At 37.6% G+C, this 25,817-nt stretch overlaps 1 protein-coding gene across 18 annotated transcripts in view; it reads left to right on the forward strand.

The window, feature by feature from the left end:
- MEF2C (myocyte enhancer factor 2C) overlaps positions 1-25,817 on the forward strand; it is a 168,418-nt gene that overhangs the window by 128,157 nt on the left and 14,444 nt on the right. For all 18 annotated transcript variants that reach the window (XM_074383821.1, XM_074383827.1, XM_074383833.1 and 15 more), the window contains 2 exons: positions 6,952-7,138; positions 9,554-9,601. In XM_074383821.1, the coding sequence (XP_074239922.1) occupies positions 6,952-7,138; positions 9,554-9,601 (235 nt within the window). The remainder of the gene's footprint in view (positions 1-6,951; positions 7,139-9,553; positions 9,602-25,817) is intronic.

Consider the following 25,817-nt stretch of genomic DNA (forward strand, 5'->3'; position numbering starts at 1 on the left):
AGTCTGTGATGTAAAAAGGTCATAATCAAGATAGTGATTCCTTAAGGGGTGCAGTGCTCTGTGGCAGGGGCTGAAAAACCACATAGAACAGAGCTGTGAGAAGGAGCCACCCAGCTCCAAGCCCTGCCGCAGAATCTCCATCTCTTTAGTAAGGGCTTCAGTCTCCACGATGAAAAGCCCAGTTTTTGTACATCACTCTCAGCTGCTGGAAGTCAGTTTTGCTGAAAGTTTCCACAGCTGCTAAAACATTTACCGTAGGGCAAGGACACTTTGCCCTTTGTATGTAGAGAGTGTCTCCACCTCTTTAAAAACATTACAAGGCTGTTTTTTTAGTTCGAAGACCCAGTTTGAAGAGTTTTCCTTTTAAAATAGAAAATTTAATGTTGCAGTCACCTGTTGGTATATATAATTTATGCCCATATTCCTCAATTACATGAAATAATTCATGGTTGATTTGGAACTGTGTCGACCAGCATTTCCTCATGCTGGGTTTGCCATGGTTCACGCTGGGCTTCACAGTAAGAAAAAAAACACCTCCATCTGAGGAACCAGCAGAAGTCAGGAAAGGGGCTGAATGAATGAGAGGAGGGTGCAAATTGGTTGAGAGTAAAAGGAAAGGGAGGAAGTGGAAAGAAACAGTATATGTATTCTTCAAAATAGTGGGCTGTGAAGAAAGAGAAATAATGCCGTATGTAGGATCAAAAGAGGAATTAAAATGAAAGCGCTTGAGATTATTTACATGCAGAGAAGTGCTTGGAGGAAGGAAAAGATTGAACATGGAGGTACAACAGAGATAAAATGGCAAGGCTTCTGGAGAAAGCGGGGGAGGGATGGGACCTAAACAAGACGGAGTTACAGATGGAGCCAGGTGTAGCTAAGGCGGTAGGCAGGTAGAATGATGCTGAGTGGGTGACCGTATAATGACCTCTATTTTATTTTTATTTTTTGAGATGGGGGTCTCTCCCTGTGCCTCAGGTTGGAGTGCAGTGGAGTGATCTGATCCTGGCTCACCTCAACCTCCGCCTCCCAGGTTCAAGCAATTATCCTGCCTTAGCCTCCCAAGTAGCTGGGACTACAGATGCTCATTACCAGTCCTGGCTAATTTTTGTATTTTTAGTAAAGATAATTTCACCATGTTGGACAGGCTAGTCTCAAACTCCTGACCTCAAGTGATCTGCCTGCCTTGGCCTCCCAAAGTGCTGGGATTACAGGCGTGAGCCATCACGCCCACCTTCTATATACAAATTTAGTTTGGCTTCTGTAGTTATTGGGGAAGGGGACAGCAGGTGCTTGAAAGATGACTGAGAAGTTAGACACGGTGAGGAATAGGGGATGGAGAGGGAATGAACAAGTCCATGATAGAATTGTCTGGCAGCCTTGAGGACACTTAGATAAGCAGCAATTGGTACTTATGAATCATCAGAGTTGTGTGATTTTTTTTTTCCTCTGCTAGGGCCCAGCAGCTGGTAGTGGTTGGTCAAAATTTAAAGGTGTCATTAGTGGCAAAAGAAGAGTTGGCGGGGTGGGGGGGGGGGCGGAGATTCAGTTCAATCATTCACATTAAATAAAAGAAAGCCCATTAACTAAAAGTATTTTACTTAAACTGCTTTGATTTTTTTTATTGGATTTTTTCTTGTGGCAGGTTAGGGAAAACAGTGGGATTTGGATAAGAGTTCAGATACTTTTCCGATCATGACTCACTACAGTAACCATGATCACTTTGTTCAGGGATAGAAACTAAAAGATTTTAGCTGTCACGTCTGTGTCTTTCAACGCTGGGACCGGCTTCATCGGCCCTCAATCTGGCCCTGATCTCATAGGGCTGCACTTGGTTAAATACTCTGCTGGCATTGTTTCGAAGTTCTTAATACTTCTTAAAGAAGGACCCCCACATTTTCGCTGTGCACTGGGCCCTGAAAATTACATAGCCATTTCTGCTTACAGCATTTTATTTAATCACCCCAAATTCTCTTTCTTCCTATCTTGTGTGTTTTTAAAAGCTGGAGCGTGGCCCTGAAATCTTTGCAAGTTTAGTGTTTTTAACTACTTTTTGGCTTTCATTTTTTAGACAAAAATAATGTTTAAACGTAAATGCTTTCAAGTTGTCTAATTTTGAAAAGTCAAGGAGAAAAAGAATAATGCCAATTTCTTAGAACTGTTTATATGTGATTATAGCATTTGCATTCCCTAAAATGTTTAGAGCAGCTTCGTCTCTTCATGGATACACCATTTCATGCCTCAGATAAGGAAATCAAGGTCAACGAAGATTAAATGACCTGCCTGGTTAAATGGCAATTTATTACATAACCTGGACTGTAACTGAGATTTCTGATAAAAGGGCAGTGTTCGTTCTGATTCTCTAAAATATCATCTCGGCATACTCATTTTTAAGCTTATAATTTGCTTTCAAAATTATTATAGATAGTTCCTTTAACTCAGAAACAGAAAATCAAATGCCACATGTTCTCACTTAGAAGTAGGAGCTAAACAATGGGCACACACAGACCTAAAGATGGAAACAATAGATACTGGGGACTCCAAAAGCAGGGAAGGTAGTGAGGTGGGGTGAAGTTTGAAAAACTACCTCTTGGGCACAATGTTCAGTATTTGGGGAATCCAGTCCCCAGCAGTATGCAATATACCCATGTAACAAACATGCACATGTACCCTTGAATCTAAAATAAAATTTTAAAAAATTAGTATAGGCAATTCTGGATATTGATAAGGAAACAAAGCAAAAGATAAACAGAATATAAATGATGTTGGCATATTTTATGAATTTTGGAGTATAATCTGATATTTTAATTATATCTGACTGCTTAGCCAATCACAAATGAGTTTTATAATAATCATTATCATCACTGTTTATGATCCAGAATTCTAGAAACTGAAGAATTAATTCTTGGGGATAACAGTCAGAGGAAGGAAGGAGTAGAATGACTTTCACTGAACTGGTTGTTAGGACAGTTGAGAACTCATTGCATAATTATTAGTAATCCTCTTTATTTTGGAAGTGCATGTAATCACCCAAGGGTGAGCGGGATGTAGGCTTTGCTCTCTAATGAAACACAACCAACATTCTTTAGCATATTCGTGGGAGATGTAGTTTTACAGCAGATCCTTAGATACCTAGTAACAGTTAAATAAACATTTATAAGTAGTAACAGTGAATTCAAATTAAAACATTTGTAGTCCAAAGGCGGCTTTAAAATACCAACTCTAAGTAAATATGGAAGAAGGGAGTCTTTAAGATTTATTTTTTCCTAAAACCTTAGATACTCCAGTGTAGGTGCTTACCCACAATTCATCAGAACAGATTTAGTTTATTGTTTACATGGTCCACAGATTGTGAGCTTCTAATATCTAGCCCTTATTCACTGCACAAAATGATTTCTGACTACAGTATTTTATTTCTATCCAAAAACTTATACTGTGTTGTATAGGGATTTGGTAGCAAAAGCAACAGAATCAGTCACTAGTTAGATGGCCTTGGGCCGCTTACTTAATCTCACCAATTTGAAAGGGAAGAATTATATCTATAGTCAAGGGATGTTTAAAGGGTTAAATCATAACATGTATGTCAATTATACAGCACAATATACTGCTCAACAAATAAGATACAATAAATAGCTTCACTTTTGTATTAGTACTTGTCTTCCTAAAAATTCTCCTTCGAAGAAAAATATTAAGTTCATGTAATAAGAAGTAGAGTAGGCTCTGCACTGCCTCATAGCAAACAGGCATTATTTAACCAACATCATAAATAATTTTATAACCAACGGGGAAAAGATCAGGAGAAAGAGATCAGGATACGGGCAAGGGGCAGGACACATTGCAGGATTAAATAGGGTTGTCAGGGTGGGCTTCCAAGAGAAGGCCAGATTTTGAGCAGAGACCTAAAGGAGGTGATGCAGTTCACCATGGAAATGAGGCAGGGTGGCAGAAGCTGTTAGATGAGATGAGGAGGCTGGCAGAAGCTCGAACTTTATAGGGCCTGTGGACCATTGGAAGGAAAAAAACTCTCATCTTGCGTTTTGACTCTAAGATGAGAGTTCTCACAGGGTTTTGAGCAGAGGAGTGTTGGCATGCCTTAAGGTTTTAAAGCGTCAGCCTGATTTCTGGGTCGAAAATACAAAGGAAGGCAAGGACAGGAGCAGGTAAATCTGTTAAGGTGGTGATTGCCGTGATGTAGGCAAGATATGGCACTGCTTGAGCCACGGTGGTCACCACACCCTGCAGTCACTGTGGTACCCAAAGAGAGTCCAACAGATTTCCAAACTGCACCCTAAAAAGGCAGTCCCACCCCTATAGAGTACCGCTGTTCTAGATCTAGAGTTACTATTACAGCACAAGGTTGCCACAGGAAGCAGATGGCAAACTCTAACAGGTAACTGAGGAGAGTTTGTTAAAAGGACTGTTTACAGATGGGTAGAGTTAAGGGAAACCAGAGAGAATAATGAAGTACGTTAGAGCTTGCAACCTAGAAGCTGTTCCCATCTCTAGGCCTAAAGGGGAGTAACTGGAGGGGAAACTTACCAGAGCACAGCAAGATCTATGTGTGTAGGGGAGAGCAACTCAAAAAGAGACGGGGCCTTTGCTAGAGGAATGCAGCCTCAGCCAGCCTGTGGCCCAGCAAGGACGATGCCACTAGAGAAAAATACCCTGACCTTGCTCCCCTCCTGCTCTCTGTGCTGTTGCTGGTTCCTCCTCCACTGGCAGTAGGAAGCCAGAGGGCAAGGAGAGCCTGGTTGATGCAGTCTGGAGGGTCAGCTCCTGGGCACACAACAGAGTGAAGGGGATAGAGAGTGGGTCTGGATGGAGCAAATGCAGATATACCTAGTACAATCACTTTACTTTGTTTTCTTGGGTATGCTAGAGCAATCTTTTTTGGCCTTTTAATGAAGAAATGCAGTATTTTATTCATGCTGTAGAGTTTGACTTCACAGCATACACTAATTTTTTGTTGTTAAAAGGGGGCTGGAAATGCAAGGCTATATTCATTATTTGATGTCTTATCAAACATTTATATTCCTTTATGTCATGATGTCTATCCAAAAATTATTTCCCCTGTTTACAGTAGATAAAGCCTAATAAAGAATGACCATATTACTTACATCACCTGAACACTTTTATTTCCCTCTAAAACAATGCAAAATTGGGCCAGGTGTGATGGCTCATGCCTGTAATCCCAGTACTTCGGGAAGCCAAGGCAGGCAGATCACCTGAGCTCAGGAGTTCAAGAACAGCCTGGCCAACATGGCAAAACCCCATCTTTACTAAAAATACAAAAAATTAGCCGGGCGTGGTGGTGCGTGGCTATAGTCCCAGCTACTCGGGCTGAGGCAGGAGAATTGCTTGAACCCAGGAGGCAGAGGTTGCACTGAGTGGAGCTGGCGCCACTGCACTCCAGCCTGGGTGACGGAGAGAGACTCTGTCTAAAAACAACAACAATAATAATGACAAAATAAATATAACATAAAATAAAATAAAACAATGAAAATCAAAGACGTGAAAGAAAAGAGTTTTTAATGTAAAGCATTTATTGTTGTCAGTATTGACATGTCCAGAACATGGAAGAAAAGGAAAATGGGAAATAAAGAATAAGGGAGCATAAACGTAAACAGAGAAAAGTATTGTGATCATCACCAAGATAAACAGAGAAGTATTACGTAGCAAGATGTATGATGCAGGCCAGCCAACCAAACAGTAACAGAAAGTGGATGTTAGCGCTAAGGGAAAGCAATAGTAAAAACAAAATGAAACAACCACAACCACAACAACAACAACAATAACAACAAACAAACATCTGAGCCTCATGCACATATGCATTTAAATTTGCACAATGACTAATTGAGAACCACCAAGGGAATGCCTTAATGCCTTCTATAAATCCTATTCTCTCTCTCTCTCTCTCTCTCTCTCTCTCTATCTATCTATCTATATATATATGTATATATATATACACACACACACATATATATGTGTGTGTCCATTTTATATTAAGAATGCCATATGCTCTGAGACCATATGAGTTCTCTGGCATTTATATTCAATGAGTATTTTTACTTGTAATGCTTAAAATAAAAAAGCAGTAGTTACAACTATGTTCCTATGTCCATCTAGTTAGTATAGCAGAAAGATAAACATGATTATGCTTAAATTGACAAAATAATTACCCAAAAATAAATAATTGAAATCTGGATTAATCTAATTAGACATCTACACAGCTTCAGTTCACTAAATAGTTGCCAACTTCCACAACTGAGATACAGGTCTTGCCATTTGTCAGTGGAGATACATACTGAAATATGAAACATAATGTTTTCTGAACTATCACTTTAAAATGTGAATTATTGAATGATACATGCTCTGTTGAATCCTGTATCTTAAAATGCCTATTATCTTTAGAGTTACTTTTAAAAGAAAGACTTTTAAAAATAGTAATTAAGGTATATGTGCTATTCACATGCTTCGAGATGATTTTCTATCATTAAACTTCTACATAAATATGCTTCAATAAGCAATTAAATCAAAGGCTTCAGTTTGCATTTTAATCCTTTTTCTCTGCGAAGTCATCACAATCATGCACCTTTGATCCTGCAGTCATTTCTGGCACTAGATTCGGATATCACAAATGAATAATTACTACTTAATAGAATGGAATCCAAAGACAATGGAGTCTACTGAAATGGGGCTTTGTTTTAAACGAAAGTGAAACGTTTTTTAATGGTTGCAAAGAAAGAGTTCTAAGCACATTTAAGAAATCCATTTATGACCTGAACATCTTGAGAACTCTTCTTAAGGGTCTTCTAGACACCACGCAGTGTGGAATGTAGAATTTTTCTTGGAAAAATAAGGGCTGTCTTGAAGAGTTTCTGTCATTAATTCTTTTCTTTTACCTACTTTTTTTTTTTTTTTTTTTTTTTTTTTTTTTTTTGCCTGTTCCTGCAGGCTGTTCCACCTCCCAACTTCGAGATGCCAGTCTCCATCCCAGTGTCCAGCCACAACAGTTTGGTGTACAGCAACCCTGTCAGCTCACTGGGAAACCCCAACCTTTTGCCACTGGCTCACCCTTCTCTGCAGAGGAATAGTATGTCTCCTGGTGTAACACATCGACCTCCAAGTGCAGGTAACACAGGTATGTCCTCGGAAGGATGGTGCATTAACAAATCATTGGAAGGAACCACTTTCCGCAAAAGCTACGACTGCTTTATCTATGAGAATGTTTTCTGGTCTTCTGCTTACTCTCCTTCATGGCTAACCACCCACCCCAGAGCTAGGTCTCCTGCATGATAGAGCCTAAACTCTTCAGCATGTCTTTCAAAATCTTTCATAATCTATCATTTTTCTTTTTCATTCTGTCTCTTATCTGCTCCTGTGGTTGTATTTTAACCACATACTCTCAAACAGGACGTCAGATATCCTCTCTCCACACTTTTACTTACGCTTGTTCCCTGCCTAAAATGCCATTTTCCCTCTTCCTCCTGGCAAGCTATCACTTCTTGAAATCTTCCCCTGTGTTCTCTGATAGCATTTATCCCATTTAGTTATTTATTATTTGGGTCAATTTTTATTTATTTTACAGTAACTTATCCCATAAAGGACTTAAGGCAGAAAGGAAACATGATAAGATAGCATCATTTGTAAGACATGTGAAATAAAAACAAAGCTGAGTCAGAAATGAAGTTAATTAAATACATGTACACCTGCCACAAATTTGTCTCTGCACTTTTACTTGCTGTTGTTCAATTCACAGTGTCCAAGAGAAAATAAATTATTGCTCAGAAAAAGTTCATCCATTCTTAGTACTTAGATCAATCAAAACACATTATGATGAATTGTATTGAATATGGGTCTATTTCGCCACTGGTTTTAAAGAACATCGAAGGGAAGAACGTTCTCTTGATTTGCTGGACTCACAGTAGGAACCAAGCCAATGCATATTGAATATAACAAAGCCATTCCTTTATATTTCCAGAAGCAGTATCAAAAATAATTGTATTTCTAAGTCACATACAGTAAACCATTATATATTTGCATCTCATACTTTAAAAAGTACTCCATAGGAAATTTTTAATATATCTTACATACACATAGCTCTATGAAAAGTAGTTTATTCATGGAGGAATTTTCCTGAAGAATATTTATATATCTGCCTTACAATTAGAACCAAACATGTATTACTTTTTTTTTTATTACAGAAGCTTTATACAGAAAATACAATTAAATTCAGCCAAATAAAAAATCTTAATAAATCTTGAGTCTGGGATTGTGCCATTCTCTTGACTTTTGAATATATTTGAAATTTTTTATATGATTTTCAATAACCACATGTATTCCTTTCAGATCATACTCAAATGCAGTTCACTTTCCTATCTGATAAACTCAGACTCATTTTTTAAAAAATCTGATACTTTATTTCCAAAATATTATCTGATTGGAAATAATAAACAAATAATAAACACTTGCTTAAACTGTCATGAAGGCCAGATGCAGTGGGTCACACAGTGTAATCTCAACACTTCAGGAGGCTGAGGTGGGAGAACTGCTTCAGCCCAGGACTTCAAGACCAGCCTGGGCAACACAGAGAGACCCCATCTCAAGGAATTTTTTTTTTTTAATTAACTGGTTATGGTGGCTTGTATCTGTGGTTCTGGCTACTCAGGAGGCTGGAGTGGGAGGACCACTTGAGCTTGGGAAGTTGAGGCTGCAGTGAGCTGTAACCCTGCCACTCTGCCACTACACTCCAGCCTGGGCAACAGAGCAAGCTGTGTCTCAAGAAAAAAAAAAAGTTTAATGAACATTTTCTTTTAATTCCAAAACCTGAACCAACTAATAATTAGAGAGTATCACTTAGAAAAATTAGAAAATCTAGATAATAGTCTCACTATTATTCTTTTGGCTGAATCTTGCTTTTTTCAAAACTAAAATTAATTTATATATTCAATATCTTCAACATTGAAATCTCTTGATTCTCATAAATAAACATTGCCAAATTTTAACATACTTTCTTAAGTTAGCCATGAATAAAGCATATGTTTCTTAATTTGTGGCCAGTGAGAAATTTGTTTTATTGTGTCAATCAATAAGATTTGAGTAGGATATGTGGGTAGATTCATGAAACTATCAAATTTCTGGACGATTAACATTGCACAAAATTTATGGTATAAAACTTATTTACAAAGAACTAAACATCAAATGTGAGGTCATCTGAGCATATCATAGACCTACTCTTTCTTTTGCTTTCTATAAAACATCTGCTTAGGGAAAACCTAGACTTAATAAAAATGCAGAGACCATTCAAAGACTGGATTTTTTTTAAATGTAACTTTCTTAGAAAAAAGATTCTGCAAAATGTCAGTGATTGAATGTATTTTTAACGTTTGAGCACAGCATGGCACAATAAAACAAATGTCAGCAGTCTGACTTGGGTCGTACTTTACAAGTTTATGACTATTGCAAGAGGACAAAATACTGAGGTTGCTAAAGGTAAAGTGTTTTGTTCTGTGAGCCTTTAGCCTTTCTCCTTTTGATCTCCCTCTTTAATCCGTAGGTGGTCTGATGGGTGGAGACCTCACCTCTGGTGCAGGCACCAGTGCAGGTAAGCGCAGACTCCGCGCTGCAGTATGTGTCATTGTTCTGAGTTCTACTACTAGGTGATTTGCAGGACAGTCTTTTGAGCAAATAAAGTTGAGAGGTCTGTGAGAGGCATGAAAAAATGACCCCAAGAATTTTTAAAGCACTTTTCTGAAGAAGGAGTAGTTAAATAGTAACTTGGAAGAAAACTATTTATTAACTAGAACCTTCCTTAATGAAACTTCAACTGGTCAGCAGAGAATGAAGGACTCTGATCAAATCAACTTAATCCTGGGTACCATCCTTGGACACAGGAGTACCTTTAGCAAGCCATACTTTTTGTGTTCTCTGTTAATCATTTCACATTAAATGTGAATCATTTCCCACCCAAAGAAGTACTGAAGTTCTGTGCATTTCTAAAGGAGAGTACTTAAAGAAAAGGATGGATTAAGATTATAATCATCCAACAATACTATAAATAAAATAAAATCACATTGGCATTAAAATGAGCTCTTAGAGAACATGGATATAATGCATACCAAAAAAGACCCTAAAGAAACCATAAAAGACCCTAAAGACCCATAGCTAAGAACTTCTTACACTATGAACAATAATTGTCTCAGTCACATTTCTCCAGGTTTCTGTGTTAATTCATAATATTGAGATTATTGAGATATTGATGTCATTTTCAATGCAGAGGCAAGATAGCACAATACTTTTAAATGCCAACTGCAGTTCACTATTGGCATAACAAGTAACCATGGTAATTTCTGCAGCTGGAACATGCTATACATTTAAAATAGTAGGAGGCAGGCATGAATGACACAAGGTTATGTTTGAAATGTCAAAAAAAAATTCAAGTTTATTGAAATAGCCATGGATAGCCTAATTAAAATATTTTGCCAGGGTCAAGTATAATAACCTGCTAATTATAAGAAAGAAGATAAAGAAAATTGGTATACAAATACATTTTTATAAATATGTCTGTTTGCGGGTAGAGTTTCTCTCTTCTGATGCTGGCTCTTCACTAATTCAATGAGTAATGAAGAAAAAGTATTAGACCTACAGAGTGATTAGCAAACAGGATGAATACCACTAGCTTCCTATTTTATGTGTCTTTTAAAAAGTAGGTCGAGGCAGATTAATGAGTAGTATTTTGCTGGACAAGGAAATGAAATTTTTTTCCCCTCAAAAAATACTTTGTGGTTTGTAGCCTCAAAATTTAGAGAACCAGACCAAATCCAGACCAGTATTTCTTGGATTCAAGTATCTGCCAAACACTATGGTTAGAAAGAATAGTGAAGACAGAGAATTGGGGGGGTCACAAAGACCAAGACATAATATAAGAAAAATGGTTGAGATGTTATGATGTTTTACCCAATATCTCACTGCACCAGTTTGCTAGTGGTTCTGAAAGTCATTAAAAGTAGTAAAACAAAAATTGTGGAGGAAAACATGGCCTACTCAGCTTTGATGGAAGTGGCTTGTTACTGCTTAATAGCTAGAATGCTTTAGAGTCCTCTATTGAAAATAAAAAGCATTCGGTTGTTCAATTATGCTGTCATTGTCAATTCCCAGACAGTTGGCCAAGTTTAATGATCCCCTAGGGATAGAGAAGACTCTCAATCCTGTAGGCATAAAAGTTTGCCACATGCAGGATATAGTGTCATTGAACTAACAAAGTCTTATGCACTTAGCAGATTCATCCTCTTACCTCGGGACCTCTGCCGTAGGCATGAGAATCTTCTAGAGGAAAACGAAAAGAAAGACACTGAATTGCTCCACCCTGGTGATAATAAATATTATATCTTGATTGTAATTTATGGCTATGAGCATGTAGTTTTCACAGTTTCTGTATAGCTGTGAAAGTGTTACCCATATTTTAAAAATAGAGGAAGAAGCCCTTTCTAACTCCGGTCCCAAGGAACACCTGTTGCAGATGCCACTTAGTCTCAAGCTTAGCTGTCATGCCCTGCTCGTAAACAGCCATCTTCCCCTTCTTTCTCCTGCCAGCCAGTATCATATGTCAGGCTGAATATATCTGTGCTTATGTCAGAGAATCACATAACACCAGGGGAAAACAAGGCCAGCCAGAATGTTGCCACATTTTCAGAAAAGAAAACCAAAGCAAAAAGGCCAAAATATAGCTTCCAAATTTTGCATATTTTCATTGAAATTCAAGGTTTCAGATAAAGTTTGAAACTCTTGAGGCCAAGTGGCGAGACTGCAATTAAGTTAAATAATTTTTAGCATTTGCATTTTTCAAAATCAAGTCATCTCACTTTGTGAAAAAAAAAAGTGGGGATAAGGAATAATCTCATGAGGGAAGAAAGTAAATTGAACATTTATTATGTGCCTCTAAATACTAAAAGACGAAAAAGGTAAGCATGCTCTTTTGCAGCTCAGTTTGATCATAAAATGTAGTGTCTTTCCCATTCAGTGCCTGAGCCATCCTTTTCTCATCATCCCATCATCCAGTAAGTTTCTAGAACCTCTAATTCACCTCCCTGCTTTATATTGCATCCTGCTCAGTCTGCCCAGGACTGCTTGTTCTCTCATAAAACCTTAAGCTAGGCCAGGCATGGTGGCTCACGCCCATAATCCCAGCACTTTGGGAGGCCGAGGTGGGTGGATCACAAGGTCAAGAGATTGAAACCACCTTAGTCAACATGGTGAAACTCCGTCTCTACTAAAAATACAAAAATTAGCTGGGCATAGTGGCACATGCCTGTAGTCCCAGCTACTCGGGAGGCTGAGACAGGAGAATTGCTTGAACCCAGGAGGCAAAGGTTGCGGTGAGCCGAGATCGCGCCATTGCACTCTAGCCTGGGTAATAGGAGCGAAACTCGGTCTCAAAAAAAAAAAAAAAAAAAAAAAAACCTTAAGCTAACTGTAGGTCATCATTCACATGCCAAAAATCCAGCCCTGGCTTCTCTTTCAGAATTAACTGTGAATCTCTTATGTCTAGGCCCATTCCTATTCTCCAGCCTTAACCTTCTTCCCTTCTACCACTGCCATCAAGAGCCCGGCACTCCAACTTTATTAACAGCAAACATTTAAATTACTCTTACTGTGCACTCTACAAAAAATATCATTCTCGCGCCGGGCGCGGTGGCTCAAGCCTGTAATCCCAGCACTTTGGGAGGCCGAGGCGGGTGGATCACGAGGTCAAGAGATCGAGACTATCCTGGTCAACATGGTGAAACCCCATCTCTACTAAAAAGTGCAAAAAATTAGCTGGGCATGGTGGCACGTGCCTGTAATCCCAGCTACTCAGGAGGCTGAGGCAGGAGAATTGCCTGAGCCCAGGAGGCGGAGGTTGCGGTGAGCCGAGATAGCGCCATTGCACTCCAGCCTGAGTAACAAGGGCGAAACTCCATCTCAAAAAAAAAAAAAAAAAAAAATCATTCTCATAATAGTCCTTTAAAGCAATTGTTCACATTCTGCCCTTTCTACAGATTGGGAAACTGAGGCACAGGGAAATTAAACAATTGCCCAAGGAGGAACACGGGCTGTCAGGTTCCTCTGTGTGTGTGTGTGTGTGTGTGTGTGTGTGTGTGTATGTGTGTGTGTGTTGAGACAGTGTCTTGCTCTGTCACCAGGCTAGAGTGCAGTGGCATGATCTTGGCTCACTGCAGCCTGAAACTCCTGGTCTCAAGCAATCTTCCTGCCTCAGCCTACTGAGTAGTTGGACCACAGGCATGCACCACCACGTCTGCCTAATTCAAAAAATTTTTTTTTCCTTATATAGATGGGGTCTTGCTATGGTTTTCAGGCTGGTCTCAAACTCCTGAATTCAAGCAATCCTCTCTCCTCGGCTTTCCAAAGTACTGGAATTGCAGGTGTGAGCCTCTGGACCCAGTCTGAGAGTGGGTGCTCTTAACTGCTGCACTGTGCCACCACTTGGAAGTGTCATGGTCATTTGCTCTTATCCATGCAATCCTAGTACTCCTTTCCTTCTCCTGCTTTGTGCTACTGACCACTCTATCATCCCTCAGAATTCAGTTCAGCCAACTGAGAAAAGCCTTTCCTGACTCGAACAGAGAAGTTATGCACCTCTTTCCTGTGCTAACATAGCAGCCTGTACCAACATGCCACTTCTGATTGCATTACGATTGCAACGTCTGGGCACAGCTCTCTAGGACACTCAGCTCTGTGGAGGCAAACTGTATCTTATTCAGTTTGTATTCCCAGTTTAACACATAAGTGTTAGCACACGACAGATACTTGGTAAATGTTTGTTAGCTGAGTAAGGGAAAAATGGATCTTCTAGCCACCAAGTTTTAATAGTGTTGATGTAAACCAGAAAAAACATTTCAAAGAAATTAGGTAATTTTCAATACAAAAAGATAGACCCTTGATCTGTAACTCACAAAAATAATGTATTCTTCTGAAACAGTATACAATGAATGTTTAATTAATTATTTGATTAAATGGCTGACTACCCTGAGCCAATAAAGCAAAGTTTCACTAACTCTCTTGTATTCTTAATGGAAAACCTGAAGAGCTGATATACAGCAGTAAATGAAATATGTGTTGGTATCTCAGACCATCACAAATCACCTCTTAAAACAATGAACCTCTTATCATCACTTCACTTGAAATACTTTCAAAGATGAAGGCAAAAGGTAATAATGAAGTAGCAAGATAGGGTTGTACTTTTGGTAGAAGGGAAATATACAGCAAATAATCATAATACATTAGTAACCATAACATTTCTCGGTTTCAGTTGATGGTTATTCATCGACTACTTAGTCCTTTACTCTCAACAACCTAAATGAAAAGTCACTGTTTTTAAAATTACATTTTGTCACAATTCTGAACATTAAAGCTTTTTTTTTTGAGACAGAGTCTCGCTCTGTCTCCCGGGCTGGAGCGCAGTGGTGCAATCTCAGCTTTCTGCATCCTCTGCCTCCTGGGTTCAAGCAATTCTCCTGCCTCAGCCTCCCAAGTAGCTGGGACAACAGGTGCACACCACCACACCTGGCTAATTTTTTGTATTTTAGTAGAGACAGGGTTTCACCGTGTTGCCCAGGCTGGTCACAAACTCCTGACCTCAGGCAATCTGCCCACCTCTGTCTCCCAAAGTGCTGGTATTTTAAGTGTGAGCCGCCACACCCAGCCACATTAAAGCTTTTAACGTGCTAGTCTGAGTGGTTATTGATGATTGTAAAATGAAGTTCAGTTGTTTTCGTAATCATTAGATTTAATGGAAGTAACCATTAGCACAGCAATGCCTTGTGTTGGATTAATCACTATCCTGTTAGTATCCTTTGTTTTCACTTTGATATTATGATTGCCTTTTATTGAGTAGAAAGGACAAGTATGCTCAAGGATTTATTGATTCATGGTTGAGATCAAAAAAAGAAAGAGAAAAAAGAAAAGGAAAACCTTTAGGAATCCCTTTGAACATTTAAGATAATTTCACAATCTACATAGCTATTTGACAGTAAGGCAAAGGAGATTTATGTATATTGGTTAATAATTCTAATTGGCATTTATTGTAAATTAGATATAATTTTATATAAAAAGAAACTAACAGCTGTTTCCTTATTTTGATTGTTAATTGTTTACTATTTTATGCATTTGGTTATCAAGCATTGTCACTTCTGGAATGCTTAATTTATGTCAGCTAAATACATGGAGACTTGATGGTGGCAGTGTACTGCTGTGGATAAATACTGAGCAGTGAATAGATCTGGTTTCTAGACTCTGGAAAGACTCCATCTAGCAAGACCTTCGGTCATAACTTAGCACCTTTGGACTTAGTACTTACTCAGATTGGAGATAAGAAACAAATATTTTTACAATTCATTTACATGCAATGTTTTATGATAATATAATCATAAAATTTTGCTTATATTTTTGTAATTCATCTAGCATTGAAAAAGAAAAACTTTGCATATTACAAAATAGAACTCAGTAGAAAGAGGAAAGGTCAGACAATGCTTAATTTTTCTGTACCAGTACCATTGTTTTGCAAGGATTTGTTTTCAAAAATACTTATCAAAAAATTCTTGGCTGACTTTCCTATCAGCCAGAAAGACTTCTCTGCAATTACTTAGTGATTTAAAATATCAGTGTAGTGGTTAAAAATTTAGTTTGAAAGATTGGCTTTAACAAGTTTGCATTTTTGTTGCCCAGGAAAACACAACTTCAGATTGTAATAGTCAAGAAAGGGAGAAAGATACTTAATTACCCTCAAATAAGAAAACTAATTGTTAGTATAAAGATATAATTTTTATATTATTTTTAAAATATTATTAAGCAGCAAATGAAAAAACCTAGCTTAATAGTTAGGTTCTGTTTTGAAAGTATGTTCCATTAGTTTGAATTGTTCTGAATTTAAAATTCTGAATTTTTAATCTGCAGTTTTACTTTGGGAGTTCGACCAAAACATAAATAAAGATCTAATAGCATTGCTTTATTATTATTATGTATGAAATTAAGTAACAATGATATTTTTAGCCCAACCAAGTTTATCAAGATTAAAGGAAAAAAAAAAAAAAAAAAAAACCATAGTTCTCTAATTGGATAGCTACAGCAGGTATGCAGCTACTGCTAAGAAAATCAGGGTTCACTTTCCATGTACAAAACCTGGCAAATACAGAAAATGCAGTACCTCGATACCATTCTCTAAGGGCTGATGTTGAAGTGAGAAAGACAGGTCAAACACAAGACAAGTGAAAAATGTTAAAGGTTAAGTCAGGATATTGTAAAATATGCCTTCGACCCCTTTGGTTTGACTCCATTCTTAAAGAGTCTGCCATGTGTGTACCTATGCAAAAATCTTGCATGTTCTTCACATGTACCCCCAAACCTAAAATGCAATAAAAAAAAAAAGAGTTTGATTTCCAGAGGAAAAAAAAGGAAGTTTTTTAGTAACTTCCTAGAGAGCATTTTAGCAGAACCTTTTGTTTATCCTGATTTCCCCCTTCACAAATTGTATCCTTTTTATCCTCTGTTCTTCGATATATACAGTTAAGTAAGGTGAAGATTGGTTCCTTTACTCATATGCCATAGATTTAACCTAATAGAGTGAATGATAATAAAACCTTGGTTGTTTTTAACATTAAATTCAAGCAGTTAATATTTTCCCCTGAAATACTAGTTTTACTCAAAATTTGTCTTTTTTTCTCATAGCAGTCTTTTTTCTTTATACACCTATTGGGTTCCTCTTCCCTATTTTTGGCATCATCATAAGAGATAACACATAAAGGAACGCTTTTTTCATAATCACCAGTGATGTGACATTGTGCATCACTAGACAGCAGATGCCGAAGGGGGGATGTGGTTAAAAAACCCCTCTTCTGGAAATCAATTTTTTACTTACCAGGGACTTTCTCACTCAGGGCTTCAAGGCTGACAGCCAAGAGTATAATCTGCTGTTTTTAGAAAAACTTTTGCCAATCACTTAAATTTTGCAGTTACACTTACATAGTATGTTTCAGTTGAATTTCAATCCAAAGAATATGTAGTCATGATACAGTATCCTATTCGAAAGATCATTAGCTATGTTAAATTTAAGTATTATACCAAGAACGTTGGTTGGATAAACAGTTTAAATTTATAACCAACAGATATGTCCAAAAGGTGCTAAGTATTCACTGCCCCTATCGATTATTGCTCCATTTCAATTGTTTTAATTGAACATAATATTTATCTATTTTACTAGATATTATGCCTTCTTTTTATAATTTCTTGGCCTTAGAGTCCACCCACCACCTCCAGTTGTGACAAAGAACCGATTATGTTGTATTTAAAGTATAAGGGGGAAAGAACCCTGCTATACTAACATAGAACACCATAATATAGTAGTAAGAGAAGACCAAGTCTATGGCCAGTTTACATATTCAAACATTATGACATTAATTTGCATATAACAGTCAAGAAAACTGAATCTTTAGTTTGCTCTAATATTAAGCAACTCAGCAAAAACTGTAAAAACATGGATCAAAATTTTTGCCCAAGGAGGAGTTTGGGAAAAGATTCCGGAGGCAGATAGTCACAATAATAAAGCAACCAAGGAAAGTATGTGAAACACAAATTATTTTAGAGACGGCACTATTGCCCTTGAAAAGTCTGTTAAACTCCTGTTTTTCAGAACTGTTATAAAAATTAAATGAGATAATTGACGCAAGGCAGATTCTAGCACAGTTTCTGCCCCAGAGTAAGTGCCTGTTAATTATTGTGAACTATGGTTGATATTATAATCATCTACATGCTTGACTTGCTAAACTTTCTGGTTTTAATGTTTAGTTTAATGCAGTTCCAGTAGTATTTATGCAATGTGCAGTGAAGGGAGTAGCACACCAGTAGGCTTCACAGAGCTGTCCAGCGTGGGCCTTCTATCCTCCAGGGTGGAAGTAAAGCAGATATATTAAGAAATCTGAAGCAGAAAGTAAGAGCAGTGCAGTGCAGTGCAACACATTTCACTTTGAACGTTATGAACTTCTGATGTGTTCGCAGCAGTTGTGTAAATGTTAAAACCATAAGTAATTATTCTTTCTCTTCTGTCACGCTCTCTCTAATTTATACTGTCTCAATATTTTTGTTTATAAAAATGACTGAAAGAATGAGCGATTGTGTCAATAATGAAGACACCCCCTCATTTTTAGTGAAGAGACAGCCCCAAAATCTCAAGAAGTGAACAATTAAATGAGTCATAAATCTATCATTCATAGTTAAAGGGAATTTTTTAAAGATAGTGTGGTTCGATAGCATTTTTATGGTGCAGTTAAAAACTATCCCTTCAGTAAAACAGTACCCAAAGGAGAATGATATTTTGGGATTTTTTTTGTACTGGAAATATCAGATTGTCAGTTTCTTCTTTATTTGCAAATACAAGGATGCATGCTAAATCTCAGACATCTGGCTTTTGTAATGTACTGGTAGCAACCTGCATTTTGGATTCAAATCAAAGCTCTCTTCCTTGCTGAGTGAGTGATCTCAGTCAAGTAATGGAAGCTTCTTAAGCCTCAGTTTCCTCATCTGTCAAAAGCTGGGATGATGAGGCCAAAATCCGCACTTCTGTTAGGATAAATGAGAAAGTGGCTTGTCAACACAAACCTGCTTTATGGACTCTCAATCTTTGGAAAAACAACTTAGTAATAAGTAAAAATTATTTCTCTCTCCCTCACAATCCAGAGCTTACACAGTAAGCTGTACGTTAAAAGCTCATTATCTCATTGACAGACTGTTAATTTCACACACACACACTCACACTCACACTCACGCAACACAACACAGCCCAAGAAACATCAAGGACAAATAGACTAGATAAAGCTCTGGTCCAGCATCGGGTGACATGGCCAAAGAGAAGAGACAAGTATCTTTTTAGAACGTCTGATGCCCCAGAACTGGTATGGCCAAGATTAGTTCTTGGCTTTGGTGTAGTCTTGGGGTATTTTTCTAAGAACATACCACAGAATGCACTGAGGTCTCACAGGAGTTTCTTCATAGTTTAACATTACGCATTATTATATAATTTCCCTAAGAAACCCCCAGAAAAAGTGGAGCTTTGATTTTGTGTGTAAGAATCCCCAGTCAGGAGTCTTTAGCAGGATAAGAATCAGAAATCTGATTTGCTCCCATTCTACATTAAGCATATTGAAATTTTCATCATTTCCAGATTGCTGACCCCGGAATGTTTTGTGGTTGCCTTTTCTCTTAGAGTTATTAAATGAAAAAAAAAAACAACTGATTTTGATACACAACAGCTGAGTAACTTACAGCTTCTAGCACATATAACAAGGTTTCAGGCATTCAGTCTAGGACTGCAGTCTAGAAGGTCATATCTTTCCACTAATTTTTTTTTTACAACTGTCACTTCCAGGAGAATAGAGGACTGTATGAGCAAGTTTATGATACCCAATTGTAAAGTAATTTTCTATTTTAAAAAAGTATGTCATTTGAGACACACAACAATATCCTGATATTGGAAACTAATTTCTAATCTTAAAACTTTGAAAACTCAAATATAAAATTGATTGATGATAGTGAACATTATTATGTATGTTACATTTCCTGTCTAACAAGCCAGTATGCTATAACTGTTTTCAAAAAATTGTTTTAATTTTTTTTTAAGTGAGTAAAACATTTTGTCAAAGTAAAAGCAGCAAATCAATATTTCAGAGGTCCAGCTATATATTCAGCTTAATGTTTTCCTGTGGCAAATCAAATCCCTCAAAATCAGATACTATTAACAAATTACCAAACAAAGCAATTTTTATACAATTATGTGTTAGAAATTATTTACCAGATAACAACTAATCACAGATATTAAAAAATACTAGACATTTTGCTGTAACATTGAGTATTTCTGATAGAAGCTGGTCTCTTAAATTGACAGTAAGTAAGTAAGCGTCTTTAGCATTTGAATTATTACAGGGGAGAAGATTATTGACTAAAATATTACAAACTCTACTTTCAAAAGCATTCTTAATCATCCACTCAAAATAACACACGGTAGGTTAAAGCAGCTATGCTGGTATTCAGTGTAGCTAACCCAATATTTTCTACTTGTAAATATTTGTTTATCCAGAAAGAGACCAGAAATATGGTTTGAAGCCTCACCATTCTGTGCCTCTTTATGCGAGCTCAGTGTCTTCTGAACCAAAACTATTATTTATTAAGCCCAAGTTGACCTAAGAATATGTCACTCAAACTTACACATAACCTCTGGCTTAGAACAACTTTGACCCTCCTGTTCCTGGTCTCACAAATCAATCGTGTCCTCTCTTCATTTATATCCCCATAATTTAAAAATAATACTCAACAGGCCGGGCATGGTGGCTCATGCCTGTAATCCCAGAGGTGGGTGGATCACCTGAGGTCGGGAGTTTGAGACCAGCCTAACCAATATGGAGAAACTTCATCTCTACTAAAAATACAAAATTAGCCAGCCATGGTGGCACGTGCCTTTAATCCCAGCTACTCAGGAAGCTGAGGCAGGAGGATCACTTAAACCCAGGAGGTGGAGGTTACAGTGAGCTGAGATCACACCATTGCACTTCAGCCTGGGCATCAGGAGCAGAACTCTGTCTCAAAAAAAAAAAAAAAAAAAAAAAAAAAAAAAAATAGAGAGAGACTAGACATAGAAAGGCTTTCACAATCTCACAGCATGACTGATTCCGAAAGAAGAATATAGTGTTGTACTTCAGGGCGGGGACTCTGGACACACTGCTTGGGTTCAAATCATAGCTCCCCCAGTTGATAGCTATTTGACATTGAGCAAGTCACTGGACCTCTCTTTTCTTCATTTTCTCATTTCTCATATGGATACTATTAGAACCCCACAGGATTGTCCTTGTGAGGATTAAAAGTGCTTTACACTCATGTACAACGTGTAGCACTTCTACAGCAGTTACAAGTGCCTAGTACTCTTCTGAGCCATTAATGTGTATGCTTAATGTTGTGAGGATTATTGGTAAATAACACTATACACAGTGTTTGCGATTGCTAACATTGTTGGATGGCCAGATTGTTAGTGCCTGCCTCAGATGAGTACCTGAGAGCCTCTCATTCAGATTACTTTTATGCTTCTTTCACACTAAGGAAATACTTTTGTTGAGAAAACTAAGGCTCAGTAGGGTTCAGAGAACTCTTAACAGAAACATCTTGAGTAGAACCTAGTTCTCTCTGCCTTATCTTTCTTTGTCCCCAACTCCTGTCTGCCTATAAATCTTTCCATCTGCGCTGCTTCATTCAGACATCACTTCTCATGTGTTCTAGAACAGGGCATTCTAACTAGCTTCTCTTAACAGTGGCCCATCCCTCTTTTGTTTCTCCTTTCTACTGCCATCATTTTTCTTTTTTTTTTTTTTCATCTTTTTTTTTTTCCAAACACAAATTTAACAAAGCTAACAACTCAGAAGCTATCTCAGGCGCTCATTTTCTAGAGTGTAAAGTTTGGTAAAAGTTGAGTATAAAGTCTTTCATACTATACTTTTATAAAGCATAACTGTATATGTTCACTATACAGCGTAAAGTTAACATAATCTGAGATTCATGTTTGGCAAGCCTTCTTCTTCAATTTCCGAAAACTGTATGCTTTACAATATCCGGCAGTTCATCTTCAGAGAAATGCCTCTCCTCCTCAACTCCAAGATCTCTCTGTCCTGCGCTCCTTCTCTCCTCGAAGTCTCCATCTGATATAATCCTATCCACTCTTAATTGCCACCTTGCCACCTTTCTTATCCCTGGTGAAAAGTTCTGTAGTGTGTTGAGATTCATCTTGATAGAGCGACAACCTATGGCAATCTACTCGTCAGTATGGAAGAAAGTATCAGAGTCTTAAAGTTTTCATTTTCATTAGGGAAAATGTCTGAGTTGTTTGATTCTACCACTTGAGCAGTTAGCTAAGGTAATGTGCTGTGAAATGATTAACAGGTGCAACAGGTAGAAAAGAATCTTTAATTAACTCTCTATAAACAAATTTAGTAGGTGAGCACTTACGTGATTTCCTGGCTTTTATACCATATTGTTGATAAGCAGTTTGCCTCAGTAGTGTACTTGGTCATCAGTTTGTAATCATTATCTAAAACAGAAAATTTTCTCAAGTAGCATAAAAAGAAGAGACCCTTTGTTTGAATTTAACAAGTTACTCATTACATTTTCAGTTCTCCCCTCATTGTCCCTCAGTAACTTACCTTTTAGTGCTTTTCCTAAATAATTCTTAATTTTTCTAGCATATTCTACATATTTACTTGTGAAGTACCTGAAACATACAAAGAACTAGTACTTTGTGTAGTATCACTGCCTGTAATTGCAACAGAGGGGAGTGAATTCAATGTGGGCTGAAGTTGTCGGAAAGGCATCATGAAAGAGTTGAAACTTTAGCTGATCCTTAAAAGAGGAATTTGAATTAAACAGGAGAGCAAATACTGCCAGTTACCGAACTGCTAGAGCAAAGATTTGCATGTATTCCAAGGACCATAAGGCAGGCTGTGGCCATCAGAAACTAGGTTTGATAGTGTATCAACTGTAGACAGTTCTGAGCACCAGGCAGGGCACTGACTCAGCTGTGTTAAGCATTCATGTGTGGAAAAGGAACCTGATAGAAGTAGCAGTTCAGAAAGATTTCCTTGGGTAGGTTCGTTAGTATCACACAAATGCACAAAAGTTTGCCTACAGCTTTAAGGAATTCCTCTGAAGGCCGGGTGAAGAATCCTTCAACTAGAGACCAGGGGCCCAGATGAAGAGTTGCTGAAATAGTTATTGAAAATGAAATCTAGAGCTAAGGTGAAAGCCAAAGATGGTAGCAATGGAGGTAGAGACAGGCATTTTTATTTTTATTTTATTTTTATTTTTTGAGACGGAGTTTCCCTTTTGTTACCCAGGCTGGAGTGCAATGGCGCGATCTCGGCTCACCGCAACCTCCGCCTCCTGAGTTCAGGCAATTCTCCTGCCTCAGCCGCCTGAGTAGCTGGGATTACAGGCACGCGCCACCATGCCCTGCTCATTTTTTGTATTTTTAGTAGAGACGGGGTTTCACCATGTTGACCAGGTTGGTCTCGATCTCTCGACCTTGTGATCCACCCGCCTCGGCCTCCCAAAGTGCCGGGATTACAGGCTTGAGCCACCGCGCCCGGTGAGACAGGCATTTTTGAAGAAAAATGAACAAGATTTGTTATCTCATTGGATATGATGGAAGAAGGAGGGGGGATGATGGAAGATGACAATTTTGTAGATTAAAAAATGGTTATGCCAATGACTGAATTGGTCATAGGGACTAGTTCTGTTTGTGCTTACTAGTCTTACATGCCTGTATTCATAATTGAAAGCCCTAGAGAAAAAGGAATAAGTCAAAAAGCTCAAAGTGCCTCAACATCCAAATAAAAAAAAGTTTCAGAACTCTGGGCTCAAAGAGAGCTACATGTTCAATTGAGCTCTGTGAGACAAGGCAAAATGCCTTCCTCATAATATCTTAAGCCAGGAATATGTTCTTTGAATTTACAACTTCTTAAAATAGGAGTCAATAAAGAAAAAAATGCAGCAAGTGTTTGCAAGTTAACTGGGGAGAAAGAATTTTTTTCTCCGAACACCACATTTCAGTTCTGTCTATTGACACTAATTTTAATATGAGCATATACAAACTTGTAACCCGAAGAGGTGATTCTGTTATCCTTTATGTAAGTTAACTCATATATGCTTAAATTTGTTATTTTTATGTAAAGCAATATTTTAATCAAGAAACTATAAAACAAACTGACTCTAAAGTTGGTCTGTACCTGATTTTCTTATAATCTATAATCAGGAAATCGATTCACTGCTGCTTTATAATTTTTGTGCCTTTAAGTGGTCAGAGGAATGTGACATCTGCCTATGGTCACGTCTAAATTGATAATTGTCCAGGCGGAGAGTAATTTTAAAACATAGCATGAAAAAAGGTTGAATCTGTATATTAGAAGGTTGTTGAGAGGTGGTGTTTCCCACCTCCCGGACCCCTGAATTTAAATGCGACCATTCTCTTTGGTGAATTTATCGTAAGGTGGGACAGCAGGCTCGACACTGGCCGCGGCGTTCTGAGTGAGGAGGAGGCTGTGGTTCCCCAGCCGGTTTAAATGCAGGCTCTTCTTAGCAGTAAACCACACGCATGTATTCATCATTGATTTTCAAATGATAGGTTTCTATATCACTGGTTTAGGATCCACAGTCTTGCATTCCTGAATCTATATTATGCCCAAAGAATAACAATTTGGTGGCTGGAAACAGAAATGGTTATTATACGGCTCCAAAATGCTAGTTGGCACAGTATGCTAAAAACAGCAGAAATTCACTAGCAAAAGGCAGAATTTATTTGTTCTTTAAAATAACTTTATCTCTAAAAATATGAATTTAACAAGTGTCATCATGGTTCAAAATATTTTACATTTCAATATGTAAACACCTTAAAAATATGTGACTAATCTTCTAAAATGGCATCATTTCCAAATAACAGGAAATATTCCAAGAGAAAAATAGAAGGCTTTTAAAATCAATTTTTTAGTTTTGAGGTATTTATTGAATGAAAAACTATAATGTATGTTTACTTTGTTTTTCCCGACTGCTGCCCTGAATCACTATTTAAAATGTGGGCAAAAAGACATAAGCTTTGTCGGAATTTCTCAGAGAGTTTACTGTAGAAAATGCTAGAAAAAAAAATAACAAAAAAAAAAAAAAAAACTTTTCTCAGCGCCTCTGTGAAGCATTTCCATTTTCGCACACTGGCCCAGTGCTCGTCATATCACAGGACAACACATTTCACAAAGCGGTTTTACTTCCTTTTAGCAAAATAACTCCTCCATGCAGACCAGTATCGGCATCTACCGAGCTGGGGTTTTAGTTTCTTCTGATCTATTCAAGCTTCATTGCACTGCTTAACTGACATTTTTTTCCCCCTTCTTTTGAAATTACCCAGCTAATTTTCCATTTGATTGTTTATATAAACCAGATCTCACACAGGCTTACTAGATAAGTGACATATGTCTTCAGTGTGTCTGTCCATCTGACCTTCAGCTGACAGGAAAGTATAGTGCAGATTTTGCCTTGATGTTCTCATTCCCTTTTTATCCAGTAGAATCTATTAATTCAAACTAAGTTCATAACATATTCACGATGACTCAGGATGACATATTAAATATCAAACTCCTTTTTGTCAAGCATTTCTCTTTAAAGTGAACATACTCTCTTTTGTTTGTTTTCTCTTCACTGAGAAAAGGTAAAATGCATTGTTTCATGTAACAGCTTTTGCCACAGAGTACTGTCCGAATTTACCGTCAAGAAAATTTTGGCTTTTGTAACATTTATCTAGCTTTAGAGAATTTGGCTAATTTTCCAGAAGTTTTATTATAGAAGGGAATTTATATTCAGATTCAACCAACATTTCTAAAGTGACTCCCGTGTGCTCAATACATGTTTTGGGGGTGTCCAGTTGTTTTTTTTTTTTAACGCCGGGAGCTAGAATAGGTTTATTTATGATCCAATTGACAGACTTACCTTGTAGTTATTTGTTATATACACAGCCTGTTTATTCATGCATGCAATGAGACAGGTTAATGAATGGAATATGAAGAACAAATGTGCTTTATGCAATGTGCCTCAAATATATTTTGCTTCTAAAGATGTTCCCATAAATATCTCCTGAAATATACCCTTTGCTCTGCCTTCCCTGTTCCTCATGGCCTCTAACTCAGGCCGTCCAGGTGGTCTCCAGACAGGTCTACCCTAGCAGGCCTTACTAATTCCTGAGTATAGCAATG

Source organism: Saimiri boliviensis, chromosome 1 (genome assembly GCF_048565385.1).
Source record: "Saimiri boliviensis isolate mSaiBol1 chromosome 1, mSaiBol1.pri, whole genome shotgun sequence".
Taxonomy (NCBI): Eukaryota; Metazoa; Chordata; class Mammalia; order Primates; family Cebidae; genus Saimiri; species Saimiri boliviensis.